The sequence below is a fragment of the Phoenix dactylifera genome, chromosome 7, assembly GCF_009389715.1.
Source record: "Phoenix dactylifera cultivar Barhee BC4 chromosome 7, palm_55x_up_171113_PBpolish2nd_filt_p, whole genome shotgun sequence".
Classification (NCBI taxonomy): domain Eukaryota; kingdom Viridiplantae; phylum Streptophyta; class Magnoliopsida; order Arecales; family Arecaceae; genus Phoenix; species Phoenix dactylifera.
In genome coordinates this window covers 1,125,439-1,149,210 of record NC_052398.1, presented here as the reverse complement: position 1 = coordinate 1,149,210, position 23,772 = coordinate 1,125,439, and the positions used below count along the sequence as shown (strand labels likewise).

General features: G+C 43.5%; 2 protein-coding genes and 1 pseudogene across 2 annotated transcripts; 2 read left to right on the top strand and 1 right to left on the bottom strand.

Annotated features, from left to right (window-relative positions):
• Positions 1 to 561: 561 nt before the first annotated feature.
• On the bottom strand, positions 562 to 3,672 carry LOC103715550 (annotated as a pseudogene).
• Positions 3,673 to 9,167: 5,495 nt separating this feature from the next.
• LOC103715549 (aspartate--tRNA ligase 2, cytoplasmic-like) lies at positions 9,168 to 17,722 on the top strand. Its single transcript, XM_008803219.4, has 10 exons — positions 9,168 to 9,840; positions 11,081 to 11,191; positions 11,419 to 11,532; positions 12,249 to 12,539; positions 12,619 to 12,729; positions 12,883 to 12,936; positions 13,747 to 13,826; positions 13,919 to 14,034; positions 16,012 to 16,126; positions 17,357 to 17,722. Exons 1-10 carry the CDS (start codon positions 9,328 to 9,330, stop codon positions 17,481 to 17,483), a joined length of 1,632 nt encoding a protein of 543 aa, XP_008801441.2. The 5' UTR covers positions 9,168 to 9,327; the 3' UTR covers positions 17,484 to 17,722.
• Positions 17,723 to 18,636: 914 nt separating this feature from the next.
• On the top strand, positions 18,637 to 19,626 carry LOC103715548 (molybdopterin synthase catalytic subunit). The gene has a single exon (XM_008803218.4). It carries the CDS (start codon positions 18,769 to 18,771, stop codon positions 19,369 to 19,371), a length of 603 nt encoding a protein of 200 aa, XP_008801440.2. The 5' UTR covers positions 18,637 to 18,768; the 3' UTR covers positions 19,372 to 19,626.
• The last annotated feature ends 4,146 nt before the right edge of the window (positions 19,627 to 23,772 follow it).

The window sequence follows — 23,772 nt, the reverse complement described above, 5'->3', positions numbered from 1 at the left end:
AGAATAAGGCTGGCAAAATGTGTCTGGATCCCTCAACCTCACCCCTATTCGATCTGTATTTAGATTTGGGCTAAAACATATTCCGATCATAAACAGAATAACCTGATAATAATCGAGTTGGATTGAGTTGAGTAGGTTAAACAGATTGCTTATTTATTATTTAAATTAATAGATCAATTGGTTAATAAGTTATATAAATTATATAAAAAAAGAGCTTTTATTTGCCTACTCCATCTCTTTTCTTGCAAGTCCTACTTTTTTTTTTTATGCCATTCAAGAATCAAACTAAGAGAGGGTTGTGACCCTAGTATGCTGTATGCCCGTATTGTACCGGACCGAATAATATCGGATGTACTGTACTGATTCGGTACCAATATGGATGGCGTACCGACTCTCAGTACGCAAAAAAAAATTCGTACCTTAGTACCGACACTATACTAGTGTGGCACTGAAATGGGGTCCAATACTGGTACGGCGAACATTAGTTGTAACCACCGAAAAGTCCCACTTCACATATTTGCTTGCATCCCTTTAACTATGTTTTTACCCCAACGTTAAGGGTTAAATTAACAACTACTAATTCTCATAATATTTTCCTGCACATTTTCCACAAGTGGTTACATTTTGACAACATATTTTGAATGCCTTATATCAAGGCTCCAGTCTCCAGCCATTTATGGACAAAGTAGGAGAAAAGCCTCCTCCTGCCCTTTCATCCACCGTGTTGTTCTTTCTAAGCTGGCACGAGGCATTAAAACTTCAATAGTGCATGAAACAAATCTGATGTAATCTCTTTATATGTCCATTGGTTGCATCAGATGCAACGTAACCGGTCACCGGCGAGTAGGATCTGATAAACTAGTACTTTAATGTTCAGATAAAGATGGAATAGGCTATGAAGCTTGATACAAGGATGTTTCAGACTAACAACTCTTTCTGAAAGAGCAAGCACTTAAAACCCATGAAAGGCGGCAAATTTCTCTAATCCATCTACGGTAGGAGTAGTGGTGATGCGCGAGGCTCGCTAGTCAGCAGTCATCGGTTGAGATAAGCAACACCTGAAGCGTGCTTTACGGACGGTCAGCATGATCTCTGAGTGTGCACTCGATCGCAAGCATCCCAACGAGCTCATGGAAGGGAGGAGGTGCATCAGGGTTAGCATCCCAGCAGCGGGTCATGATCTCACGGAGCGCAGGGTGGCAATCATGCGTCGCACACCTTTGTTGACACCAGCGAATGCTGCCTGCACAGCAGTCATGTTCTGGAAGGGAAGCATGCCTGTTATAAGCTCCCAGAGGACGATGCCAAAGCTATAAACATCCACTTTCTGATTGTAAGGTCTGTGCTGGATCATCTCCCTGCAATATATCAAGAGGAGGGTGCGCTCAAACAGAGCAATTCAACAGCCAATGTTCATGTATAAACATCAAAAATAAAATGAGAGTACCAGCTGAAATATATATATACAACTTCATGCGTAGCACCTGAAAATATCTAGCATGACAGTCGCCTATATAGCACGATTCATAGCCCAACTATAATTAAAAATGTTCTATGCTGAAGCATTAGCAACGTTCATGATATCCGCATGTCAAGTGACATCACCACATCATGTTTAAACATCAAAGTAGTAAGTCTTACTAAAGTTATGATACAACAGAGTTGTAGCATGCGCAACCAAGCAGTTATGGAACTTAAACGAGATGACAGCAGATCTTTTACAAAAGCAAGAATCTCAAAATGGATGGCCTACTTGAAAAGATCATCCTGAAATTGGTAAGACTCCTATTGTGAAAACAAAATATTGTTTAATCGTATTTACTGTAATTACATACTTGTCATTAATTAGCATAGATGAATAACAAATTCATTCATGTCCAACGAGGTGTTTGGTGGAAGATTGTAGGAGCACAAGTTTACAGGAAAAGGTTCTACATGGGTGATGCAACAGCAGTTTAACAAACTAGCCAAAGTGATAGATGCAGAACAATGCCTTCGACATTAGCACCATATATCATGAAGATTATAAGTAATGTAAGCATACGTACGGAGCCATCCAACGGTAAGTTCCTGTCTCCGGTGTCATGCCCTCGGTCTGCACCTCGATACGGGCCACTCCAAAGTCGGCGAGCTTAATGCATTTATCTGTAAATATGAGAAGATTGTCGGACTTGAGATCCCTGTGAATCAACCCCAATCCATGCACATAGGCCATGCCCCTGGCGACATCCAGTGCCTGCCGGACGGCCAGCTTCAGCGGCACTGGCTTGTTCTGCCTTCTCATCAGAAACTGTCGGACGGAGCCACCCTTTGCATACTCTGTTACAATGCACCAAACTGCTGGCTTCCTGCAAGCTCCAACAAATCTCACGATATTTGGGTGCTTCAAGGTAGCCAGCATCATAACCTCCTGTACAAACTGTTGCTCCATCAGCTGTGCTCTCTCCGGGTCATTCTCCGGCCTTTCCAACAGCTTAATAGCCACATCTTCTCCATTCTAAATGCCCTTGTAAAGCTTCCCACAAGCCCCCTGAGCAAAGGCCGTACCTACATTGAGCTTCCTCAGATCGATGGTCCACTCATCATAGTTCTCGAGAGACCCTGTGGGATACTGAGGATCCATCAAGGTTTGGGCCAAGGCATCTTCATTGATGAGAGCATGAGACACCCTCCGTGGGCGCAGCACGCTGTGGCCCACCGAGTAGTTGGCACTGGGCACGGGACGGAGGCCAGCGTGATGGAGGATTCTGGTATGGGAATCGTTTGACCCGACGCTGCTGTTCTCCAAGGACGTGGCCACAGAGTCACCGCCGTTGCTCACCTGCAGGCTGTCTATGGACATGTGGGATCCCTCCTCAAGCTTCCGGTAGAAACCCATGTCCCAGAAGCTGTTCCCAATTACGTTTCCATCGCCACTACCACCACCGTTCCTCCCTATAATTCCTGTGAACTTGCCACCCTCCGCCATCTTGCATGCAACCCAGCAAGATGATGCTGTCAGCTTCTTCAAACACTCAGCGGCATCTACCGTCGCCCGTTACAGTTTAGCTTTGTCAAGGAAATTTTTTTTTTGATCAGTTAGTCTTTAATTGCTCAAAGAGATACAACTCTTAACATATCCATGCAGCCATTCCAATCCGGAACACAAACGTACCAATCAAGAAATATAATACCCCAAGAATTAGCACCACTTGTACTTCGTTCGGTGCTCCTTTCCCTTCCGAGCTAGATCCAGAACACGATTTGGAAAACCGGCGATCGAAAATCAGCAATCAAATTCAAAGATAACCTTCGGCTACATGCCTACATCTGAGAGCCGAATCCTCACGAGTCACGAGAAAGAACCGAGGATCCAAAGAAAAAGGCCAAATAAAAAAGAAACATATATATCAAACACTAGAGGCGTCGTGGAACCTGGAAACCAAGAAATCCCTCGATCTGAGCCCCAAAACTACCGAATACTTCGATATATACCTCGATCAAGAGGGATACACCGGCTAGGCGCCGGGGGCGAGATCGCAAAGGAGAAAGAAGGTCGAAATTGGCGGCTGAGAGGAGGATAAAGAGGGTGGGGCTGGGAAATGAGCGCGGAGACGGGACGCGGAGACGACCAGTGAGATGGAGAGTAAAAAGTCGTCGGTTTTTTCTCTCTTTTTCCTCTCGCTTGCTTTTCTTTCTTGCCTCTGTTGCGGCGTCGACGCCTCGTGCTTTTATTTTTTCCTTTTTCTCCCGGCGTAAAAGTCGGTTTTGAATCGTCAAATGTCGGTCGCGGTCTAAGCGTCACGGGGGGGAGGAGGAGGGGGGCAGCCAGGGCGTTGAGCCTGTGGACGTCCCTGCGACCCTAGGGGAGGATGGATCAGAGGCCGACTATGTGGACTGTGATCCATGATGATTCTAGCATGGAATTGTAGGGGGGCGGCCAAGCCGTCCTTCATGTCATCTTTTAAGCGACTAGTACAGGTTCACTGTCCGGAGATCTGTTTCCTATGCGAGACTCGATTATCTGGAGAGGGACTTGGACGTTTGAGGCGACGTTTGGAAAGGGATTGGGAGACCTACGCAGTTGACTCTCGGGGGCTGTCGGGAGGCATTCTGGTCCTCTGGCGGCGAGGAGTGGCGACAATTGATGCTTTCCACAATTGCCCTCAACAGGTAGTCATGATAGTTTCAGAACCGGGAGCAGCTCCGTGGGTACTGTGTGGTGTGTATGCGAGTACGGATCACAGAGTTCGGAGAGTCCTTTGGCAGGAGATCACCAACATCACCACTCAGGGTGTTCCGGTAGTGGTGGTTGGTGACTTCAATTGTATCCAGGGTGAGGATGAGAAGCGGGGGGGTGCAGCCTTTGCAGATAGGCTGGACAGGAGGGAGTTTCGCGATTTTATATTGCGGAACGGCCTGGTAGACCTAGGTTTTTCCGGACAAAAGTTTACCTGGTGCAACAACCAGTCAGGTAATGCTAGAGTCTGGGAGCGTCTGGATAGGGCCTTAGCATCCCCTGATTGGGTCCTCCGGTTCCCTACTTCCCGGGTCAGGCATCTGCCCCGGATAGCCTCAGACCACTGCCCCCTGCTGCTATCCACCTCATCGGTACATGTCCACCATAGCCCCTTCCATTTTGAGAAGGTTTGGCTATCATACCCCCAGTCGTGGGACGTAGTTCGTGACGCGTGGCGTACTCCGGTGTGTGGTGATGCCATGCAGCAGGTGTCGCGCCGCCTGGAGCTGACGAAGAGGCGTCTCCGCCGTTGGAATCGTGAGGTTGTGGGCAACATATTCCGACGTTTGGAGGGGGTAGAGTCCTCGATTGCGGAGTTGCAGAGGAGAGAAGACCTGGGGGGTGTACTCCCGGAGGACGATATGTCCGACCTTCGGGGATTATTAGCTACTCACCACTCCCTGCTACGGCAGCATGAAATTTTCTGGCGTCAGAAATCCCGTGTGCAGTGGGTGAGTGAGGGCGACCGTAATACCAGCTTCTTCCATCGGTCGACGGTTATTCGGAGGCAGCGGAGCATGATCCATTCCTTGCGGGATGACTCGGGCCACCGAGTGGAGGGCGAGCAGGCGGTCCGACAGACCTTATTTGACTTTTTCCGCGCCAGATGGACGGAGGATGAGGAGGTCAGTGATGGGCTCCGCCCTTTGAGGGTGGAGACGGGTATTGGTGATGTCGAGAGGGCATCCCTGATCCGACCGGTGCTGGCACAGGAGGTGCAGGAGGCAGTTTGGGCACTGGCAGCAGACAAAGCCCCAGGGCCCGATGGTTTTCCGCCTTTTTTCTTTCGTCAGTACTGGGGCATTCTCCGCCGAGGTGTGGTGGAGGCTATCCAGTGTTTCTTCTCCCGGGCTGCTATGCCGGAGGACTGGAAAGCCACTTTCGTTACGCTTATACCGAAGCGTCCGGATGCGGTTGAGCCTAGTCATTTCAGGCCTATTAGCTTGTGCACGACTTTATATAAGGTCGTGGCAAGAATAATGGTGGGCAGAATGAAGCCCCTTTTGCCAGGCATCATTAGCCAGGAGCAGGGGGCGTTTGTAGCTGGTAGAAATATCTCACATAATGTTTTGTTGGCTCAGGAGATGATGTGGGATCTTCAGAGAGCACCGAAGCGGCGCAGCTTGATGGCCATCAAGCTGGATATGGAGAGGGCCTATGATAGGGTCAGGTGGAGCTTTCTGGAGCAGGCGCTGGAGGCATATGGTTTTCACAGACAGTGGATCGGATGGGTCATGGGGTGCGTACGGGGACCAAAGTTCTCCTTCTTGGTCAACGGCACGCCCTCACATTTCTTCGAGTCCACATTGGGGCTACGGCAGGGATGTCCTTTATCTCCATACTTGTTTATTATTTGTGCTGATACTTTGTCACGAGCTTTGCAGAGAGTTTGCGCTAGCCGGGAGCTGGTGCCGTATAGTCCGGCACCAGGGGCCCGACCCCTTTCCCACTTATTTTTCGCTAATGATTGTCTTCTTTTGACCAGGGCACGAGTGGCTGAGGCACGGGTTCTTCGCAGGGTGGTGACGGACTATTGCATAGCGTCTGGCCAGAGAGTGAACTTCCGGAAGTCAGCTATTACCTTCAGCCCCAGTACGGAGTCCAGAGTTCGACAGGAGATCCGGGGGTTACTGCAGATACCAGAGCAGGAGGGGACGCTGACCTACCTGGGAGTTACCATCACCGGCCGACGACCGCGAGTGGCAGAGTGCTCGGGCCTGGTGCAGCGGGTACAGAGCAGGCTTGAGGGATGGAGAGCATCTTCCCTATCCATGATGGGGAGATTGACTTTGGTCAGATCAGTGTTGGGATCCATACCGATGTATCTCATGGCCAACACTGTTATGCCAAAGACGACCTTGTTGAGGATTGAGCGTCTTCTTCGGAGTTTTTTGTGGGGCTCACACGGTGGAGGCCATGGAGTGCATTTGGTGGCTTGGGAGCAGGTCTGCCGTCCTATTAGTGAGGGCGGTCTTGGGGTGCAGTCCCTGATGGAGAGGCGCGAGGCGCTCATCGCTCGGCATGCAGTTCGGTTTATACTTGAGCCACATAGCCTATGGAGTCAGGTGATGGCAGCCCGATATGGACGAGGGGGCCTAGGGGGGGCATGGAGGGGCCGCCGAGTCTCTTTCATGTGGCGTGAGATTGTGAGGCACTTACCGACTGCATTAGCGAGCACCAGGTGGCTGATCGGCGACGGGCAGAGCATTGATGTGACCAGCGAGCCATGGGTGGACACCGTGCCATTGAGGCGTTGGCCGACCATGGTCGATGTAGAGGCAGTAGAGGGACTACGGGTTAGCGACCTTTTGGCAGGAGGTGGAGTAGAGTGGGATGATACTAGACTTCGACAGCTATTTGGGGTACACCTCGCAGCGAGGATCCGGTCTCTTCCGTTACCAGGATGTGGGGGGCGGGATGTCAGGGTATGGGGCACATCGAGCCAGGCCAGTGTTAGGCTAGGAGACCTCTCCCGTGTCATCCAGTCAGAACGGGAGAGGGGGCCGGATTGCACATGGATCTGGAGGCACGGTCTCCACCCGCGGGTAGCCCTCTTCTTATGGAAGGTGTTCTGGGATCGCCTTCCGACGAGAGCTGCGCTGAGTAGGCGTGGTTGGGGGATCCCTGCAGAGTGTGGAGCGTGTGGGGCTGTGGAGTCGGTAGACCATGTGCTCTTTCAGTGTGTATGGGCGAGATTGACATGGCAGTGGGCCGGGATCTCGCAGGAGGCCCGGAGTGACAGGCCACAGTTCCTTCACATGATACGACAGGGGCTACCCAGTTCCGGGACGTGTCAGGAGGCTATTAGAGCGACTTGCACAGCGCACCAGATTTGGCTGGCAAGAAATGCTCGTACTCTCGGCGACCGCAGGGTGTCACCGAGGTTTGCTGCGGAGCTTGCTCGTGTTCAGGCCCTTGAGTTTGTACCCACCACCTCTTCAGACAGACCTTTGACAGCTCGGGACACCTGGGGCCCCCCCTCTGCTTCGGCAGCCCACCATATGGTGTTTTTCACCTGGGAGCCCCCACCCCCGAGTTTCCTCAAGGTCAATTTTGACGGGTCGGTGTTGGACGGCGGTGCGCGGGGTGGTGCGGGCTTTGTTATACGAGGCCCGCACTCCAGGGTAGTTGCAGCAGGTGGCTGCCAGCTGTTCGATACGTCGGTTCCGGAGGCAGAGCTTCGAGCAGCCTGGGCGGGCGTGCGCCATGCGAGGATGATCCTGCGAGCCAGGTCGATCATTTTGGAGGGCGACTCCACCACGGTCATCGGATGGATTCGGAGGGGGGCGACGGGTGATGGTACAGACCACCCTTTGATCCGCGACATAGGGAGCATGATGGGAGATGAGCGAGCCTTTCAGGCTCAACATGTATTTAGAGAAGCTAATGGGGCAGCCGATTGGGTGGCGGCCCATGCGGCTCATCACTCAGGGTATACCCTTTGGTCGGGGGAGGAGGAGCTGCCACATGCGCTCCGCGAGTTGCTTTATTTTGATTTTCTTGGATGTATTCGTACACGTATTGTATGAAATATCCGTTTTTAGCAAAAAAAAAAAAAAAAAAAAAAAAAAAAAGCGTCACCATACCCGTCGCCACGCGGTGAAACTGCAGCACGCCCGCAAACGGAATGCTTGAGTTTAGTTAAACCATTAGCCCATCTTCGGAATTCTCTTTCCTTTGAACTTCTTTTGTTTTAAGAAAGAATATTTTTTATTAAAATATAATTTTTCAAAAATGACACCCCAATGCCTTAAAAAATATTTTCTATATTTTTGATTTGACTAAAAAAATATATTTAAAATATATATATTTGATTAAGCATCTATTTTTTAAATAATTATGTAAAATATCTATTATATATTTTTTTAAAAAAATATTCTATTATGAGAATTAGAGTTTTTTATATTCTACATAATTTTTTTAAAACTATAAAAAATTATTTTTATAATATATATATATTTATTTATTTTTTAAAAAAACTTTAATTAAATTTTTTGATAAAAGAATTTTGCTTGCTCACCCTTGAATCTGCTAAAAGCTTGGTTACTTTCAACTCTCAAATTTTTCCTCTCCAACTCAATCAAGGCTAAATTGATTAGCCCGATTTGTTTTATTTTGGTATTTAGTTTAGAATGTTGAGTCTAATTTTTTTTTTTTTTTGCTAAGATAGATAATTTATACAATATGTGTATGAATGTACCTAATGAAACTAGAAAACAGAATATCGTTGAGCTCCGGAGGCAGCTCTCTATCCCTTGTCCTTAAGGTGCTTACGTTGACTTCTTGAGTCTATTAGATTCAATAAATGGAGTTCTCAATTCTTTTCCACCATTGGAGTGATTTGGATGGGCTGGGAAGCCATTCCCATGGATTTTTTTTTTTTCCATTCCACAAATTCTACAAGATTTTCTGCCCATTACAAATAGGTAAAGAATTGTAGAAGGTGAGGTTGCATAGAAACGAGCGACTAATGCTTACTGGGGGCGCCGATTCGACGACGCTGACGAGTTCTCCTCTGACCCTTAGAAGATGGGATTGGACGAACCCCCCATCCCGGTAAACATACCCGGCTCCGGAGCATCTCTTCCCCTTGTTTTGTCCCGCTTCCTGTTTGTGTTCTGGTCCGGTCGGGTCGGGTCGGGTCGCTCCTCGCTCCTCGCTCCTCCTCACGGCAAACGTGACCACCAAGGAGGCAATTCCTGGGAAAAACGTCGTCTTTTGTTTTTTTTTTTTAATTCTCTCTCTCTCTCTCTATCCCTCAAGCGGGCAAACGTCTTCTCTGGAAAGGGTTTTATTCTAGGTTTCGGGGTTCTTGGCGTGCTGAAACCATGGCATCCACCGAGCCAGAATCCTCCCAGACGCCTCCTCCCGCCGGAGAGAACGGCTCCGAGCTGGCGAATCTCAGCAAGAAGCAGGCGAAGAAGGAGGCCCAGAAAGCCGAGAGGCTCCGCAAGCAGCAAGAGGCCGCTGCCGCCGCCACCGTAGCCGCAGAAGCGGACCCCTTCTCTGGGAACTACGGCGACATCCCGACGGAGGATATCCAGTCCAAAGCGGTCAGCGGCCGGCAGTGGGCGGAGATCGGGTCGCTGGACGCCGAGCTGGCGGAACGGATGGTCCTGATCCGGGGCGCGGCCCAGGCGATCAGGCCTGTCAGCAAGAAGATGGCGTTCCTGGTGTTGAGGCAGTACGTGAGCACTGTCCAGTGCGTGCTGGTCGTCAACAAGGAGTGGGTGAGCCCTCAGATGGTCAAGTTCGCAACGGCGCTCAGCAAGGAGTCCATCGTCGACGTCGAAGGGGTCGTCTCCATTCCCAAGGATCCCATTAAGGGCACCACGCAGCAGGTAGACCGTCTTTGTCTCTCATTTTTGTAGGTTCTGTTTTAAAAGTTTATTAATTCTTTTCTGCGATTGAATGATTTTATGATGAGCACCGCAAACTGTAAGTGGAGAGATCCGTAGCTAAGGAAGGGTTTCGAAAGATCCAAACTTTATGGTACAGGAGGTTTTTTTTTTGACTTACAATTCTTCTCCACCGAAGGTAGAGGAGGAAGAATCTCATTATTACTCCATCTTCTTTTCAATGTCAAATAAAATATATTCTTCTTGATTTATGAGAGAAATTTAGCACCCTAGTTCTCAGTTAATCAGGAAAAAGGAGAAAAAAGAAAATCAGATCAGATTTCAACCAAGGGTTTTAATTAGGAGACGAGGAAGATCAAAAAGGCCTTACCGAGGTCTCGACTCTTTCTTAATCTTTGTTGACTGTTTGCTTGAAGCTAGGTTTTGACTCGTGGAGTTTCCCGAGTGTTTTTTTTTTCCTTCAAAGATTGCGGCTGCCACTGACACTGGTCTCCTGCTGCCCTTCCATTATCTTGTTGATGAGGTCTAGTTACATTAAGTACATGAAAAAGTAACTCTGCAAATCCAAACCTTGATGCAAAAGAAATTTTCAAAAAACAAGAAGATTGGCTAGACAACCCCTACTGCTATGGATGAATACACTCCTAAAAGAAGCAGAAAGACTCTCAAACTGATGTGAAACAATAGGCTTTTGATTTCTTATTCAAGTGAAGAAAAAAGAAGCCAGTTACATCTTTCTTTTGGTGGCTCTTATAGGCAATATTTGCCTCTGTTTTGCATCAATAGAAAAACATGTTACTGTCTGGACCATCAGGAGGCTGTTTGACTTTCAAGTTCTATCTTTTGCTTGTTACTTTAGTGTTGTTAATTTTTAGGCTTCTTGCTTATCAGTTTATGCATTGATAGAAAATGACCTCATTCTTTTACTGGAAAATATTTGGATTTGCCATTAGCTGAACCTGATCTTTTACTAGGAAAGTACTGGAAAATATTTGGACCTGCCGGTAGCTGAAGTTGATCTTTTATCTTCTCTCACCAAAAAAAAAAAAAAAAAAACTTGATCTTTTGTCCCTGCTATTACTTCCTGCAAGGGGATACACTGCCTTGATAATTGTATATGTATTTTTCTACAGGTTTTGGTGGTCTTGTACCATGAAAATTCCAGTTTAGTTTATCTTTTTCCGAGTAATAGCAAACTCAACTGTTCATGGTCTTTCTGCAGGTGGAAGTTCAAGTGAGGAAGCTTTACTGTATCAATAGAGCTGTGCCGAATTTGCCTATCAATATTGAGGATGCAGCACGAAGTGAGACAGAATTTGAGAAAGCTGAACAGGTAAGTTTTATAATCTGAAAATTTCAGGCAACAGAGCTAGTGGCAATTTTGCTTGCATGTAGAAGTAACAGTGACAAACCAATTTGATGGAAGCTGTGTTTTCCATATAACAGTTAATTGAGTTTTACAATTTGGAATAATGGTGCTATCTTTTAGTCACTCATGTATTTCCTTGTAAACTTTTGTTTAATGATCAAGCTTCTAATGCAACAACTTAAGTGGCACAGACTGGAGAGCAGCTTGTTCGTGTTGGTCAGGACACTCGTTTGAATTATAGAGTTCTCGACTTGCGTACTCCTGCAAATCAAGCGACTTTCCGTATTCAATGTCATGTCGAAGATGTAAGTGCTCAATCTTCTCAAACAACAATGTCATTTGAGATGGCTCAGATATTGTGAGTCCTACCTGAGGGCCAAATTGGTTTTTAGGTTATGCAGAAATATGTCCCCAAAAATGAAAAAAAAAACAGTATTTTGTACTCAAAACCCTGTTTGGCTGCTTTTCATAAGACTTGTTTCTAAATATAATTTGTAAATTTGAAAATAAATTTGGTGCCTCACCTGAATTCCTGTTTTCTTTTGTGTGTGTGCGCGCGCGCGTATGAGAGAGAGAGAGAGAGATGGGTAGAGCTTTATCTGCTTTCGTCAAGATAATATAAAGAGGATTCAACCTGCATTCATGTTTATCATCATCTGTTTTGATTAAACTGACAAACAACAGGAACTGCCCTAAATTGCTTTTCTAAAAGCTCATCTCTTGTCTATAATGTGGGAAATTTTTTGTTCTAATTAGCGTACAACTACACTGTCAAATTATTTTCCCAACATTCTGGGGTCTTGGGAGGGGAGAACTGGGGATAGACCTAACCTTTGGTTCTTTCTTTTCTTATTCAAAGTGGCTGCTAGACCCACTTAGTCAATCTAAGCCTTTACCATCTCTTCGAGAAATGCCCCCTTCCATTCGACTTATCATAATTTTACAAAATAAAAAAAAAAAGATGTCATGATAATCTTAAAAATGGAATCTGGATTGTGAATCAACTAGTGCAATGATGCAGATATTTAGACGATTTATGCTGTCCAAGGGATTTGTAGGGATCCATACTCCCAAGCTGGTTCCTGGATCAAGTGAAGGTGGTGCAGCTGTATTTAAACTGGACTACAAGGGGCAACCTGCTTGCTTGGCACAATCACCTCAGCTTTACAAGCAAATGGCAATATGTGGTGGTTTTGGACGTGTATTTGAAGTTGGTTCTGTATTCAGAGCAGAAGACTCCTACACGCATAGGCATTTATGTGAATTTGTAGGTCTTGATGTTGAAATGGAGATCAAGGAACACTATTTTGAGGTAGGAATAAAGTGTTATACATCTTTTAATTCAGTTCATTTATCAGATTAACCATGAAAGCTTTGGATTGTTTGTGCAGGTTTGTGATATCGTGGACCATTTGTTCGTTGCAATGTTTGACCATTTGAGCGAGAACTGCAAGAAGGAACTGGATGCAATCAACAGACAATATCCCTTTGAACCTTTGAAGGTTAAGGACATTACTTTTATATCCTCTAAAAAAAATTGCTAAACCATTGAATCTCATCCACTTGATAGTCTGTCTACTTACGGCAAACTATTCTGTTTTCCTGCCTTTTGTCTATCTATGCTTCTGATTATGCTTAACCTGTATGTATTACAGTACTTGAGGAAAACCTTGCGGCTCAATTTTTTGGAGGGTGTCGAAATGCTTAAGGTGCCTACCCTTTGTCTAGCTTATAATTATCATTGTTGATATATTCTCTATCCTATTCTGATGCTTCTTTAAGTTTTTCCTGTGCCAATGGTCATCTTTTTGTTTTTCAACTTACACTTGTCATATACCTCCTAGAGTCTTACATGCTTAAAGAAGAAATATGATGTTTTATGCTTGATACCAGAACTAGATACCAAATTGAAGATAGATGTAGATTGAAGCAGGACATAAGTTTGTTGAATAATTACCGTTGGGTATTGGCAGCAGACTTGGCTGAATTTTGAAGATGGCTGTTAAATAAGTGAGGATTACTAATTTACAGTGAATGGCCCGTTATCTTTGAATTAAATGGATATGATAACAAATGTTCAATCTCACGGGCATGCAACTACTGAACTTAATTGTAATGATATGCGGGATTTTCTTTTTCTATTTGAGTAATGATATTATTTTGGAACTTGATACAGGGAACTTTCTGTGAAAGTTTTAACTGCACAAATATCATATTTATTAGCTCAGCAAAGAGATGTAAAGACTAACAAGTGTATGATTTAGAGAAAGAATTATCTGATTTCCAATGATTGAAATTACAAGCAGCAGTGAGTTGAATAAGGCTAAGTAGCTATAATTTTGTAAGAAGTTACACCACAAAAACAATTGACCTGTAAAGCTATCTTTTGGTTCTTAGTTAACTGGTAGTATGACCTATCTTGTTGGCCATCTAACAATGAAAAATAAAATTGTGATTGGAATGCTATTTCTGCTTGGCTTTTCTTTTAATAACAAGATCTGTTCAACTCATTTTAACAGGAAGCTGGAATAGAGGTTGACCCTTTTGGGGACTTAAATACAGAGGCTGAGAAAACATTGGGTCGGCTTGTTCGTGAGAAGTGAGTTTATAATATCACAATATCATTTGTTCATTTTCTTTTCATGTGAGAACTGTTCGCTAAGCGTATGATCTTCTTACTTGTCAACACAGGTTTGACACTGATTTTTATATTCTTTATCGGTATCCTTTGGCCGTAAGACCATTCTACACCATGCCCTGTTATGATGATCCAGCATATAGTAACTCATTTGATGTCTTCATTCGAGGTGAGAAGTAAAATCTACATATTGGCTTGCTGAAAATTCTATGATGGTAGCTGGTTATAGTCTCAGCGATTTTTATTGTGATGTGAATGAAAATTGTATACTCTGATAATATTGTAAGTTCTAGTGGTACCATTTACATATGATGAAATTCTTCAAGTTGCAAAATCTTTTTATATTACATGCATGCCTTCGTTCCCTAAGATGTGGTTCTGTGATTACAAATAATGTTGTAATTCATTTTTTTTACATAAAAAAAATCATGTTATGCGTCTGTCTGTATTGTACCATGCCATTAAATATCTAGTGCGAAACAGAATTATCAGAATGGTATGGAGAGCATGTAGCCAACGGGCGATATGGGTACAGAGTGACCTGTGCCCTAGCTAATTACAATTATGAGCTATGTTCCAGGCTTACATAGGTTGTTTCTCTAGTTAGATTGCACAAAGTATGACCAGAGCCACCTGTGTTTAATATTCTAATCCAATGATTTTGGTGTCATATTTTTTGTTCCTCCCAAACTGCTATGATATTTTTGGGCTTCTTCATAGACATGTTTAAAACCTATATAAGAGCACGCAAGCAAGACCTGTCTTAGTAGGGGCTTTCATGAAAACATTGGGTTAGATTGGTCAAGAAACATGTTTGAGTGGTCAAAGCATGCCTATTGCCCACTGGCAAGTAATTAAGACTAACGTAATTGCAAAAAATAAAATGAATTTGCTTGTGTACTTGTGGTATTTTTGCGCACCAGTTATGGGTGTATGTCCAATATAGGTACATGAACATACGTGTACAATGCTTGCCAAGTGTGTGCTAGCTGTTTGCCTGCATATCAGCAGTGTATTAATCGTTATTTTTGCTGTTGATGTTGAAATCCATTCCTTGGCTGTATTGTGAATCCTGATATACTTCATTTTCCTTTTAGTTTTTTGGCCTTAGTCTATTACTGTCAACTATAGAGCAGATAAATTTATAATCCATTTAAAGCAGTATCTAAGAATAGTTTTTGATGAAATTATTATATTTGTCTTTTAGTGGTAACTCTGTCCGCTAAGGATGTCATATACAAGAGTTAGGATGGAAAAAATGAGTTAAGCTCTTCCTTGGACCAGGCTTCTCTAATCTATGCAAAAATTTCTGGTTTTGAGGTTTTATGAAGTGCTTAGTTCCTACTAATTTTATAGGTTAGTTGTTTACTGCATTTGTTGATTATTGGTTTTTATATTTTTGAAAAACCATTTGTTCAAATGTAGACTAAACACCGCCCTGTTTGGCATTGCTGTAGATGGTAGAGCATTTGTTTATAGAGCTTTGGATAGTAGAGCTTTGAATAAAAAGATATTTGCTACTTGCTAATTATATTTCTGAAGTGCTATGAAACTTTAACATCTATTTGGTAATCAAACTAAGAAAATGCTTTTAGTATTAGAAAATGATGATAAAGGATATTATATAGTAGTTTTAATTGGTTAACTTTTTATACTATCAAAAACTATTATTATAAAGCATTCTTAATTTATAAATTATTATTTTGATATTTAACCTAAATAATATAATAAATAATAATATCTTAGATTTCCTATAAAAAAAAAAAGCTTTCTGAAGCATCGCAATTAGATCTTTTGCCTCAAAAGTCTAAATTGGAGCTTTTTCCTAATAGACCTTTTTTAGCTTTTGGAGATTTTTACCCAATGCATGCCACATTACCATGCTCTTTAGTTTCCTACCATGATATCTAAACGATAATATATCAGAATTTTGTAATAAAAATGACAAAGTATTGTAAATGTTGTACCAAGAATTATAGATGTCTGTTCATGTTTGAGCCTGTTACTTAAGTTGTTTGATTTTGAGTCACATAAGATAGTCTAGAACTTGGAACCATGTAGAAAATTGATTTCAATAGTATTGTAAGATTTGCTGGAAATTTGCAATGTTCTGCTGTTTTCTAATCTGTTTTGACATTTCTTCTAGGTGAGGAGATAATTTCAGGGGCTCAAAGAGTACACCTACCTGAATTATTGACTAAACGTGCAGAGGCATGTGGAATTGATGTTAAGACTATATCAACATACATTGACTCATTCCGGTATGAATTAACTTTTTGTCTTTATAGTTTCGTACTTGTTGTAGTTTTTCTTGTGTTTCGTGTTTTTCCATTAAAAGCAAGAAGGGGTGAAAGTGGATGGGGTTATATCCATTCGGATCCGTTTTTATATCCGGATATGAATAGAAATTTGAGCGTCCAACTAATATCCGTGTCCGTATCCATATCCGTCAAAAAAAAAAATGGATACATATATGGATTGACAACTATCTAATCTGTATTTGTATCCATATATGATTTTTTGCATTCTACTAAAATCTGTATCCATATTTGTATTCGTCAAACAAAATTAATATGGATATGTATGTACTAGTATCCGATCCATATTCAATCTGTTTCCTGTCCAAAAAGCAAGAAAGCTTTTTACGAAGATGTATGCGATGCATCAATATGAAAAGCTTAAACCCTATATTGTACGTGATGCTTGAGTTTCATGGGAATGGTTTGGTGGTAAAAATTTCATAAGTTCTAACCTGTGTAAACTTGCTCTAAAATTGGATAGAGAAGGGTACATTGTCATATTAGAAGTTCTTATGATTGACTTGTAGAATTGGTTGATTTTTCACCTTCATGCTAGGAAATTTAAGAAGAGGCTGGCTCTCGCCTTTGCCCTCTCTTGCCTTACCTACTTTTTCCTTGCCTAAGCACGCTCATGGATTGTGGAATAGATTTCGTTGCATGCTCTCTTCTGATAATGGCACCCCAACAGAATACTACAGTCTGCTTGTTTTCATTTGCATGCATATAGGATCTTTCTTGGTGTTCAGCACAAGACCCAAGTTAATACCCAGGATGCCAATTTCTCCAAAGTGCAACTTGAAGGTCGTAGCCAATATGCATCTTGTGATCTATTCTTGTGAAAAAGTTTCATCTGTGGTCAACCGGTCACGTATGACTTTAGCACCTTTGATAATTTATTTTAACTAGCCTATCCGCTGTAAAGGCTGGAAAGAAACAGGAGAGAAAAGAAGAAAGCAATTTTACCAGAATGAGGTGGCACTTATTTATTATCTGTTAGCGCATCAAGTTGAAGGCTGCATATTCTGAAGTTGTTAGATGTTGATCAGCACAGCTTCTTGTCGGTCGTCGCAATGCATTGACAAGAATGGTGTATTATCATTTTTGTGCCATGTTTGATTTTGAAATGGATGGTAGGTTTGTTCTTTGCATAATGAACTTAACTTTATACTAATCTGGTTCACTTTATTGCAGGTATGGTGCACCTCCACATGGTGGATTTGGTGTGGGCCTGGAGCGAGTGGTTATGCTTTTCTGTGCTCTCAACAACATACGCAAAGCATCGCTTTTCCCTCGTGATCCACAGAGGCTGGTTCCATGAGAAAGTTCTTTTTTTTAAGAGCGCCTTCAGCTCAGGAGTTATGGCAGCTAAAAAGTTTTAGCAATTGGATTTTACAGTATTATCCAACCATGGAATGATGTTAAGAGCTGATGTTGCGACCTCGTATGTAGCGTTCTATGTTTTATAATGACCAATACTCTGTAATTAGCGGTATCTACCAAGAGGAATGACATTTTTCTTGAAGTTCTGCTATAATTTCGATCTTTTCTTTCTTGTTATCTGTGCGGTCCAATGTCATGTTAATTCATACGACCGTGGGAGCTTGGTTTCATAGTGCTCTGGACATATTGAAGACCCTGTGTAAGCAATCAACCCAAACCTTTTTCTCTCTCTTTTCTTCTCGCCTTTTTAAGCTAATCTTGTAAATTTATTCTACTCAAACAAAATCTTGATTTCCATTTATAGCAAGGGAGCACGGACAGCCATGAGCATAAGTTCCTTTCTGGATGCCGCTTCAAACTCATCCTAACAAAACGGGACATCAAATTGGGTGCAATGCAATAATGGTGAGGAACGTGAGAAAGCTCCCAGATTTTATATGTGGTTTATATGAATTAAATATGAATTAAATGAAAAATTAAAAAGTTGTTCAAGCCCAATAGTGCTGGGCTTGGAACTTAGTAATCGATCACCTCCAACGATCGGCACCGACCATAGCCAATAATACCGTCTCATGCTACATGACAACGCGATGCTCTCTCTTGGCCTTTCTAACATATGGTCAAGGGACTGCATAGTCTGATGTAGCTGGCTGTGCTTATGCTAGAGCAGTATGAGCAGTTGATTTACGGAAAAAAAAAGAAAAGAAAAGAAAGGGAACTACACTAGTGTTTTCCATCTCCAAGATGAGCGACTTGGTAACTCTTCGAGCACGGCGCAAAACGACCACCATAGAGAATCCAAAATTGGATTTGGTCATCGTGGCCGCAGAATGAAAGGTTCGAGGCCTACATTAGGATTGCAGCCCAGCCTGCAAACCTTAGCTTTAGATTTTAGCCTCAAAATAAAAGAATTTAAGAAAAGAAATGTATCATAGGTTATTTAATGAGTTTTTTTTAAAAAAAATTACATTATTATTAATATAATGCGCAGTTTAATAGTGCTATAAAATGAAGAGCAGCAAGGGCAATCCCGTATTTTCAATGGGGCTTGGCCTTCGCTTACGGCACCGAGAGCTCTGGGCGTCCCCAATTTCGGTTGCGTTGACAAGGAAAAAGCGAGGAAAAAGGCGGCCAGCCGAGAACCGGGGATTAATTCGTGTCCAATGGCGGCGGAAGGAGGAGAGGCGACGGAGGACCTGATCGAGATCCTGGAGGCGTCGCCGACCCCGATCGACCTCGCACGGTACGTGAACCACGTTCGCGACCCCGCCGCCGGGGCCATCGCCACCTTCGAGGGCACCACCCGCGACACCTTCGAGGGGAAACGCGTCCTGGAGCTCCGCTACGAGGCCTACGTCCCCATGGCGCTCCGGCGCCTGCGGGCCATCTGCTCCGCCGCCCGCGCCGCCTGGCCCCTCCGCCGCCTCGCCGTCGCCCACCGCCTCGGCACCGTCCCAGTCGGCGAGGCCAGCGTCTTCACGGCAGCGTCGGCGGTGCACCGGGCCGACGCGCTCGAGGCGTGCCGCTTCCTCATCGACGAGGTGAAGGCGTCGGTGCCCATCTGGAAGAAGGAGGTCTACGCGAACGGCGAGGTCTGGAAGGAGAACAGGGAGTTCCTTCAGAGAAGGAACGCCTTGGCCTCCTCTTCCTGCTGCTGCGCCACTAAGGTCGTGATGGACGACGACGCCGCCGCCGACGCCGCCGCCGTGACGGCGGCCGACGATGGCGGTTCGGGGGCGGATAAGGAAGAATTCCCGGCCGTCTGATGGAGATGAGTCGACGGACCGATCGCGTCTCGTTCTGTTCTGTTCTCCCTCCTGCATCCGTTAGGCTAACGCGCATCCGAGAGCAGATGTTGCGGCACCGTCGATTTGTTTTTGTTTTTACTTTATTTTTTGTTTTAAATTATCAGGGAGGTTGCTGGGTTTCCCCTTAGGAACAACGTCTCACTGTAGCTTAGCTTCTTTGTAGCACATAATATATACTCGGTCGTTGTGTCTGGTTTTGATATATTCATTCAATCATTCCCTCTGCTAGTTAGAATATGTCAGATATCATGGCATAATCCAATGACTTCTAAAAATTATTTATCTCAAAATTAATAAAATTAATTTTATTAGCCAGATCTTTCACCAACCAGAATAGGGTAAACGAGCATTTGGGTTGCTAGAATCTTAGCGGCGGCTATCAATGCAATCTATTTCTTTTTACGAGCATCAATATTTTCTGCTCTGATAATCAGACACTTAGTTTGGAACCATTTAGCTTTTTTTATTTATATCTATTTTTTTTTTTTTGATAATGTAGCTCATTTTTGCACTTCGTCTCTATTCTAAATACAACTATTTTTGGCTAAAACCGTATGGCTCCTTTTGCCTTCTCTTTACATTATTTAAAAAAAAAAAAAAAAAAAAACTTCACCACCGTGCCTTATTGTGAGGCTTCAGGAAGGAAGCAGGCCCTTGTGAGGTGGCATGCAGAAGAATAATAAATAAATTAATATATCAAATCTTATAAACAAGAACCTTAAAGCAAAAAAATTAACAAACGTGAAGAAGGGGGGAGCAAGAGAAAGAGGAGGTTCAGATCTGCCATTTTATCCGTACACATCGTATGTGGTCTTGTGCCTGAAGAGGAGACGGCTGCAGCTGACTGCCGGTGGAACCACAGTCCTCCAATTAAACTTGCAAACATACGCCGACATATACATACATACACCGAGAGAAGGCCATTATTATTTTTTATATAATGGCAAATAATAAAGGTTTTAGATAGGTTGCATTTTTTTTTTTTTGATAAAAGATAGGTTTCATGTTTTCAAGAAGAGTGATGCCAGGAGTCCATGTCCTTAGGGGTGCCATTGAGCCAAGCCTATGATCAGATCATGAATGATTGAAGAAGTATTTCAATAACTCAGATTTCAGAGACAATTATGCAAAGAAAGTATAAACAGGCAGAGCAGCAGCAGCAGAAGAAGAAGCGTTGCCATTTTTTTTTTCTTCTGGTAGAATGAAGGGTTGGCGCCTAAAAAGTATGAATGACATCGCCACACCAATCTGGGAGAGCAAAAAGGGGTGATGGCACTTCTCTGCACCAAAGCTACATAAATTTTTCATGGGAACCACCCACCCAATTTCCTTGGTGAATCTTCCTGCTGTGTCTCAAGTTGAGTTGCATCCATAAACCACATGAAGTCTTGAAGCTCTTCTAAGAAAGAGGCTTTATAACCTTAATTCTGAAAGAAGAAATTATTCAAACAAATATTCCTACTATCATCTGAAAAGACAGCAAACAATTTGTACCAAAAAAAAGAATAGCAAGGTATCAAATAATGAAGGAGCAGAGAAACAGAAACAGAAACAGGAGGCCGCGGTTTGGTTGGAAAATAAGGGAGAAAGAAGGTGAAGAAGAAGAAGAAGATTTAGAAAACAATGAAGGAGCAGAGAAACCACCAGTCTTGTGTGCCGTCAGGTAGGAGAAGGTCGCCAGGCCCTTGCCTTCCGCTTACCAACCCAGCCAGCGGGCGAAACAGTGATCGAACGAGGCACGTGTCTCAAAGCAGTCTGAAATTTTAAATCAGAATGAAGGTCATACAATCTCCTCCGACTATAATCATCAAGAGATCTTAAAAAAGAGTAGAATTTAAATCATAATCAAGGGACCGCATCTTCGTTTTCAATATCAAAAGGAGTGCTCGAGCAAAGAATGCCGACATGACCGGTGCACAATTATTTTTTTTTTAGTACACCAGCTGCTCATATTAATCTCGTGAGAGCACAACCAATAGAGTCAAAAAAAAGAAGACAACTCAATGAAGGAGGAATAGTAGAATGTCGGGTTTAGAGGATCTCTCTAGAATGGTTGACAATATAGGAGACAACTCAGCCCGCAACTCTATTCGCCTCTCAGTATACATGCACGGCCTAGAAAGTATCACACTCCTGCACTAGCCACTGGATATTGCTAAGAAGTGGATGCTCATCCCCCCTCCACCCCTTCTCTAGTATCCACTCGATCACCACGGCCGAATCTCCCTCAAGGATGATGCTCCCAGCACCTAACACCTGTTTTGCATAGAAGATGCCCTCCTACGCTGCCTTAAGCTCCTCTCCCAAAACTAATCTCGAAGGAGCGTCGCTCTCTTGTCGCAACCAGTCGGGAGAATTGGTCCTGATCACAGACGCCACACCAGCTTTGTTTCTACAAGTAGGTAGGCTATCATCAAAGTTCACCTTAAAATGATCGGGGAGTGAGGGCTCCTAAGAAACAAAAACAAACCTAATGCATAGTTCATAGGCATAAATATGGTTCAAAATTTGGCTACCAACTTGAGCAACAATGCTGCAAACATACGTGGATCAATTTGGTAGCCAACTCAAAATCAGCTGGGAATCTGAGAAGATTGCCGATTAGCTTAGCGACTTGCATAGCATCCTCTGGTGTGGGGGGAGGAACAAGAGAGTCCAAATCCAAGGCTTTGATGGTGCGATGGAGCGTCCATGAGCAGGCACAGAATAGGTGCTTCCTATGTGCTAATTTCGCTGGTGGTTGGTTGATCCATCAAATCCAACTCGATTAGGGACTTACCCAATCGCAGCATCTCAAATATGCTCCCAGCTAAAATCATATATCTTACATTCTCATTAGAAGATCGTTGCCAATTTGAGCCTAAGTTGTTGCAGAAAGCAAACATCTAGACGAGATTATTGGTTGGACTAGATCCACTGTTGAGCTGGTGGACTCGTCCCACCAGAAAGCAACACAACCAAAGGTGAACAAAGAAGAGAGATGAGGGAAAAAGGAGCCACGGGCTGTGTTCCTTTCTGGTCACACTGGTCAATGGTGGATCCGATCCAACTAAAAATTTTTTCGGACTGGGAACACACTTTGCCTACAAAAAACAAGGCCGAGGAGTTCTTTCAAACTAACTTGATATTGTGAAAGCAAAAACATCTGCAAAGATTGCAGCTGTTCGTATTTTGTACAAGACCGTTGCAAGATCAGATAAAGTTTACACATTCTCAATTGATTCTTAGAGAATTTATGCACATGCAAAAATAGAAATTTCGCAAGAATTCAGAATTTAATTGGGGGGAGACGAACAATATATACCTCCTCGGACAGTTGGGCTTGGACCACTACCTAACCGTAATGTATTTTCAAGAAGTTTGTAACATGAACAGTACATGAACAGTCCATCCGAAATGGAAGGTAAGGAAGGGATAGGAATGCGTTCATTTGTTTTTTTTTGGTAGAAACGGAATGCGTGCATTTGAGGTGCACGATGTGGAACTCCAGGTTGCCTTAAAAGCTGAAATTTTTTTCTTCTAGCAACGCAATCAAGGAGCATTATGACAGGTGATCTCCAACTGCACCACAATTATATCTGGGAGACCTTAAATAGAGATGGCAGTTCAGATCCTGGGTTCGTAATGCGTCCAGCAGCCAAAATCCTGGACAAAAAAACAGAATATCACGTTAGGCAAAAATTTTATATCCGACTCATGTGCACTTTTTTATTCTGTCTGAGTTTGTCCATTGCAAACTGTAAACATTAATACAATTGTATGACGACGATATCTTCCTTAAATCTATTTCAAAAACAAAGCAGAAAATCCTGCTCTCGTGTCATCCTTTCTTGCCGGAAACCCGAACTCTTAACATACTTCATCCATGCTAGCCTTCCCCGGCAAGAAGTGTTCGAGGTTTATTCCTGCAAGAAATTCTTTAGGAGATCTTGAATTTTTGTTGATCTATTAAAGCGACGTAAGGATTTGTCATTACTATTTTTCAAAGGTAATGTTGTGCACAGGGTTGAGTAGATTATCTGTCATTTGGAAACACGAGCTTAAGTATAATTAGTTTGTACAAGAAACGGGAGGCGTTGTCCTGGTCCTGTGGACGAGACACATAATTACAAGCAGCTAGCGTCGATAGCGAGAGAGCCTATTGGAGAAACTGATCGATATAATAGACTACTCATCAGATCATTGCGTAACTAAAATTAATCTGTAACGAGATAAGGAACACATCAATCTGGCACGAGCTACATCAAATGTTAAAATATACATATAGACGATGGAGCTAGAAAATTGAAGGGCCGACCTTATGTCTCTCTGCTAACGGCTCAGATGCTAATATGCTATTCTTAGCTCAATTGTGCCACC

Excerpts from the sequence above, each read along its gene's own strand:
- LOC103715549 (XM_008803219.4), top strand. The coding sequence starts at position 9,328 with ATGGCATCCACCGAGCCAGAATCCTCCCAGACGCCTCCTCCCGCCGGA. Across the intron at positions 9,841-11,080 it reads TTAAGGGCACCACGCAGCAG|GTGGAAGTTCAAGTGAGGAA; the intron begins GTAGACCGTCTT and ends GTCTTTCTGCAG. Across the intron at positions 14,035-16,011 it reads ATTTGATGTCTTCATTCGAG|GTGAGGAGATAATTTCAGGG; the intron begins GTGAGAAGTAAA and ends CATTTCTTCTAG.
- LOC103715548 (XM_008803218.4), top strand. The coding sequence starts at position 18,769 with ATGGCGGCGGAAGGAGGAGAGGCGACGGAGGACCTGATCGAGATCCTG.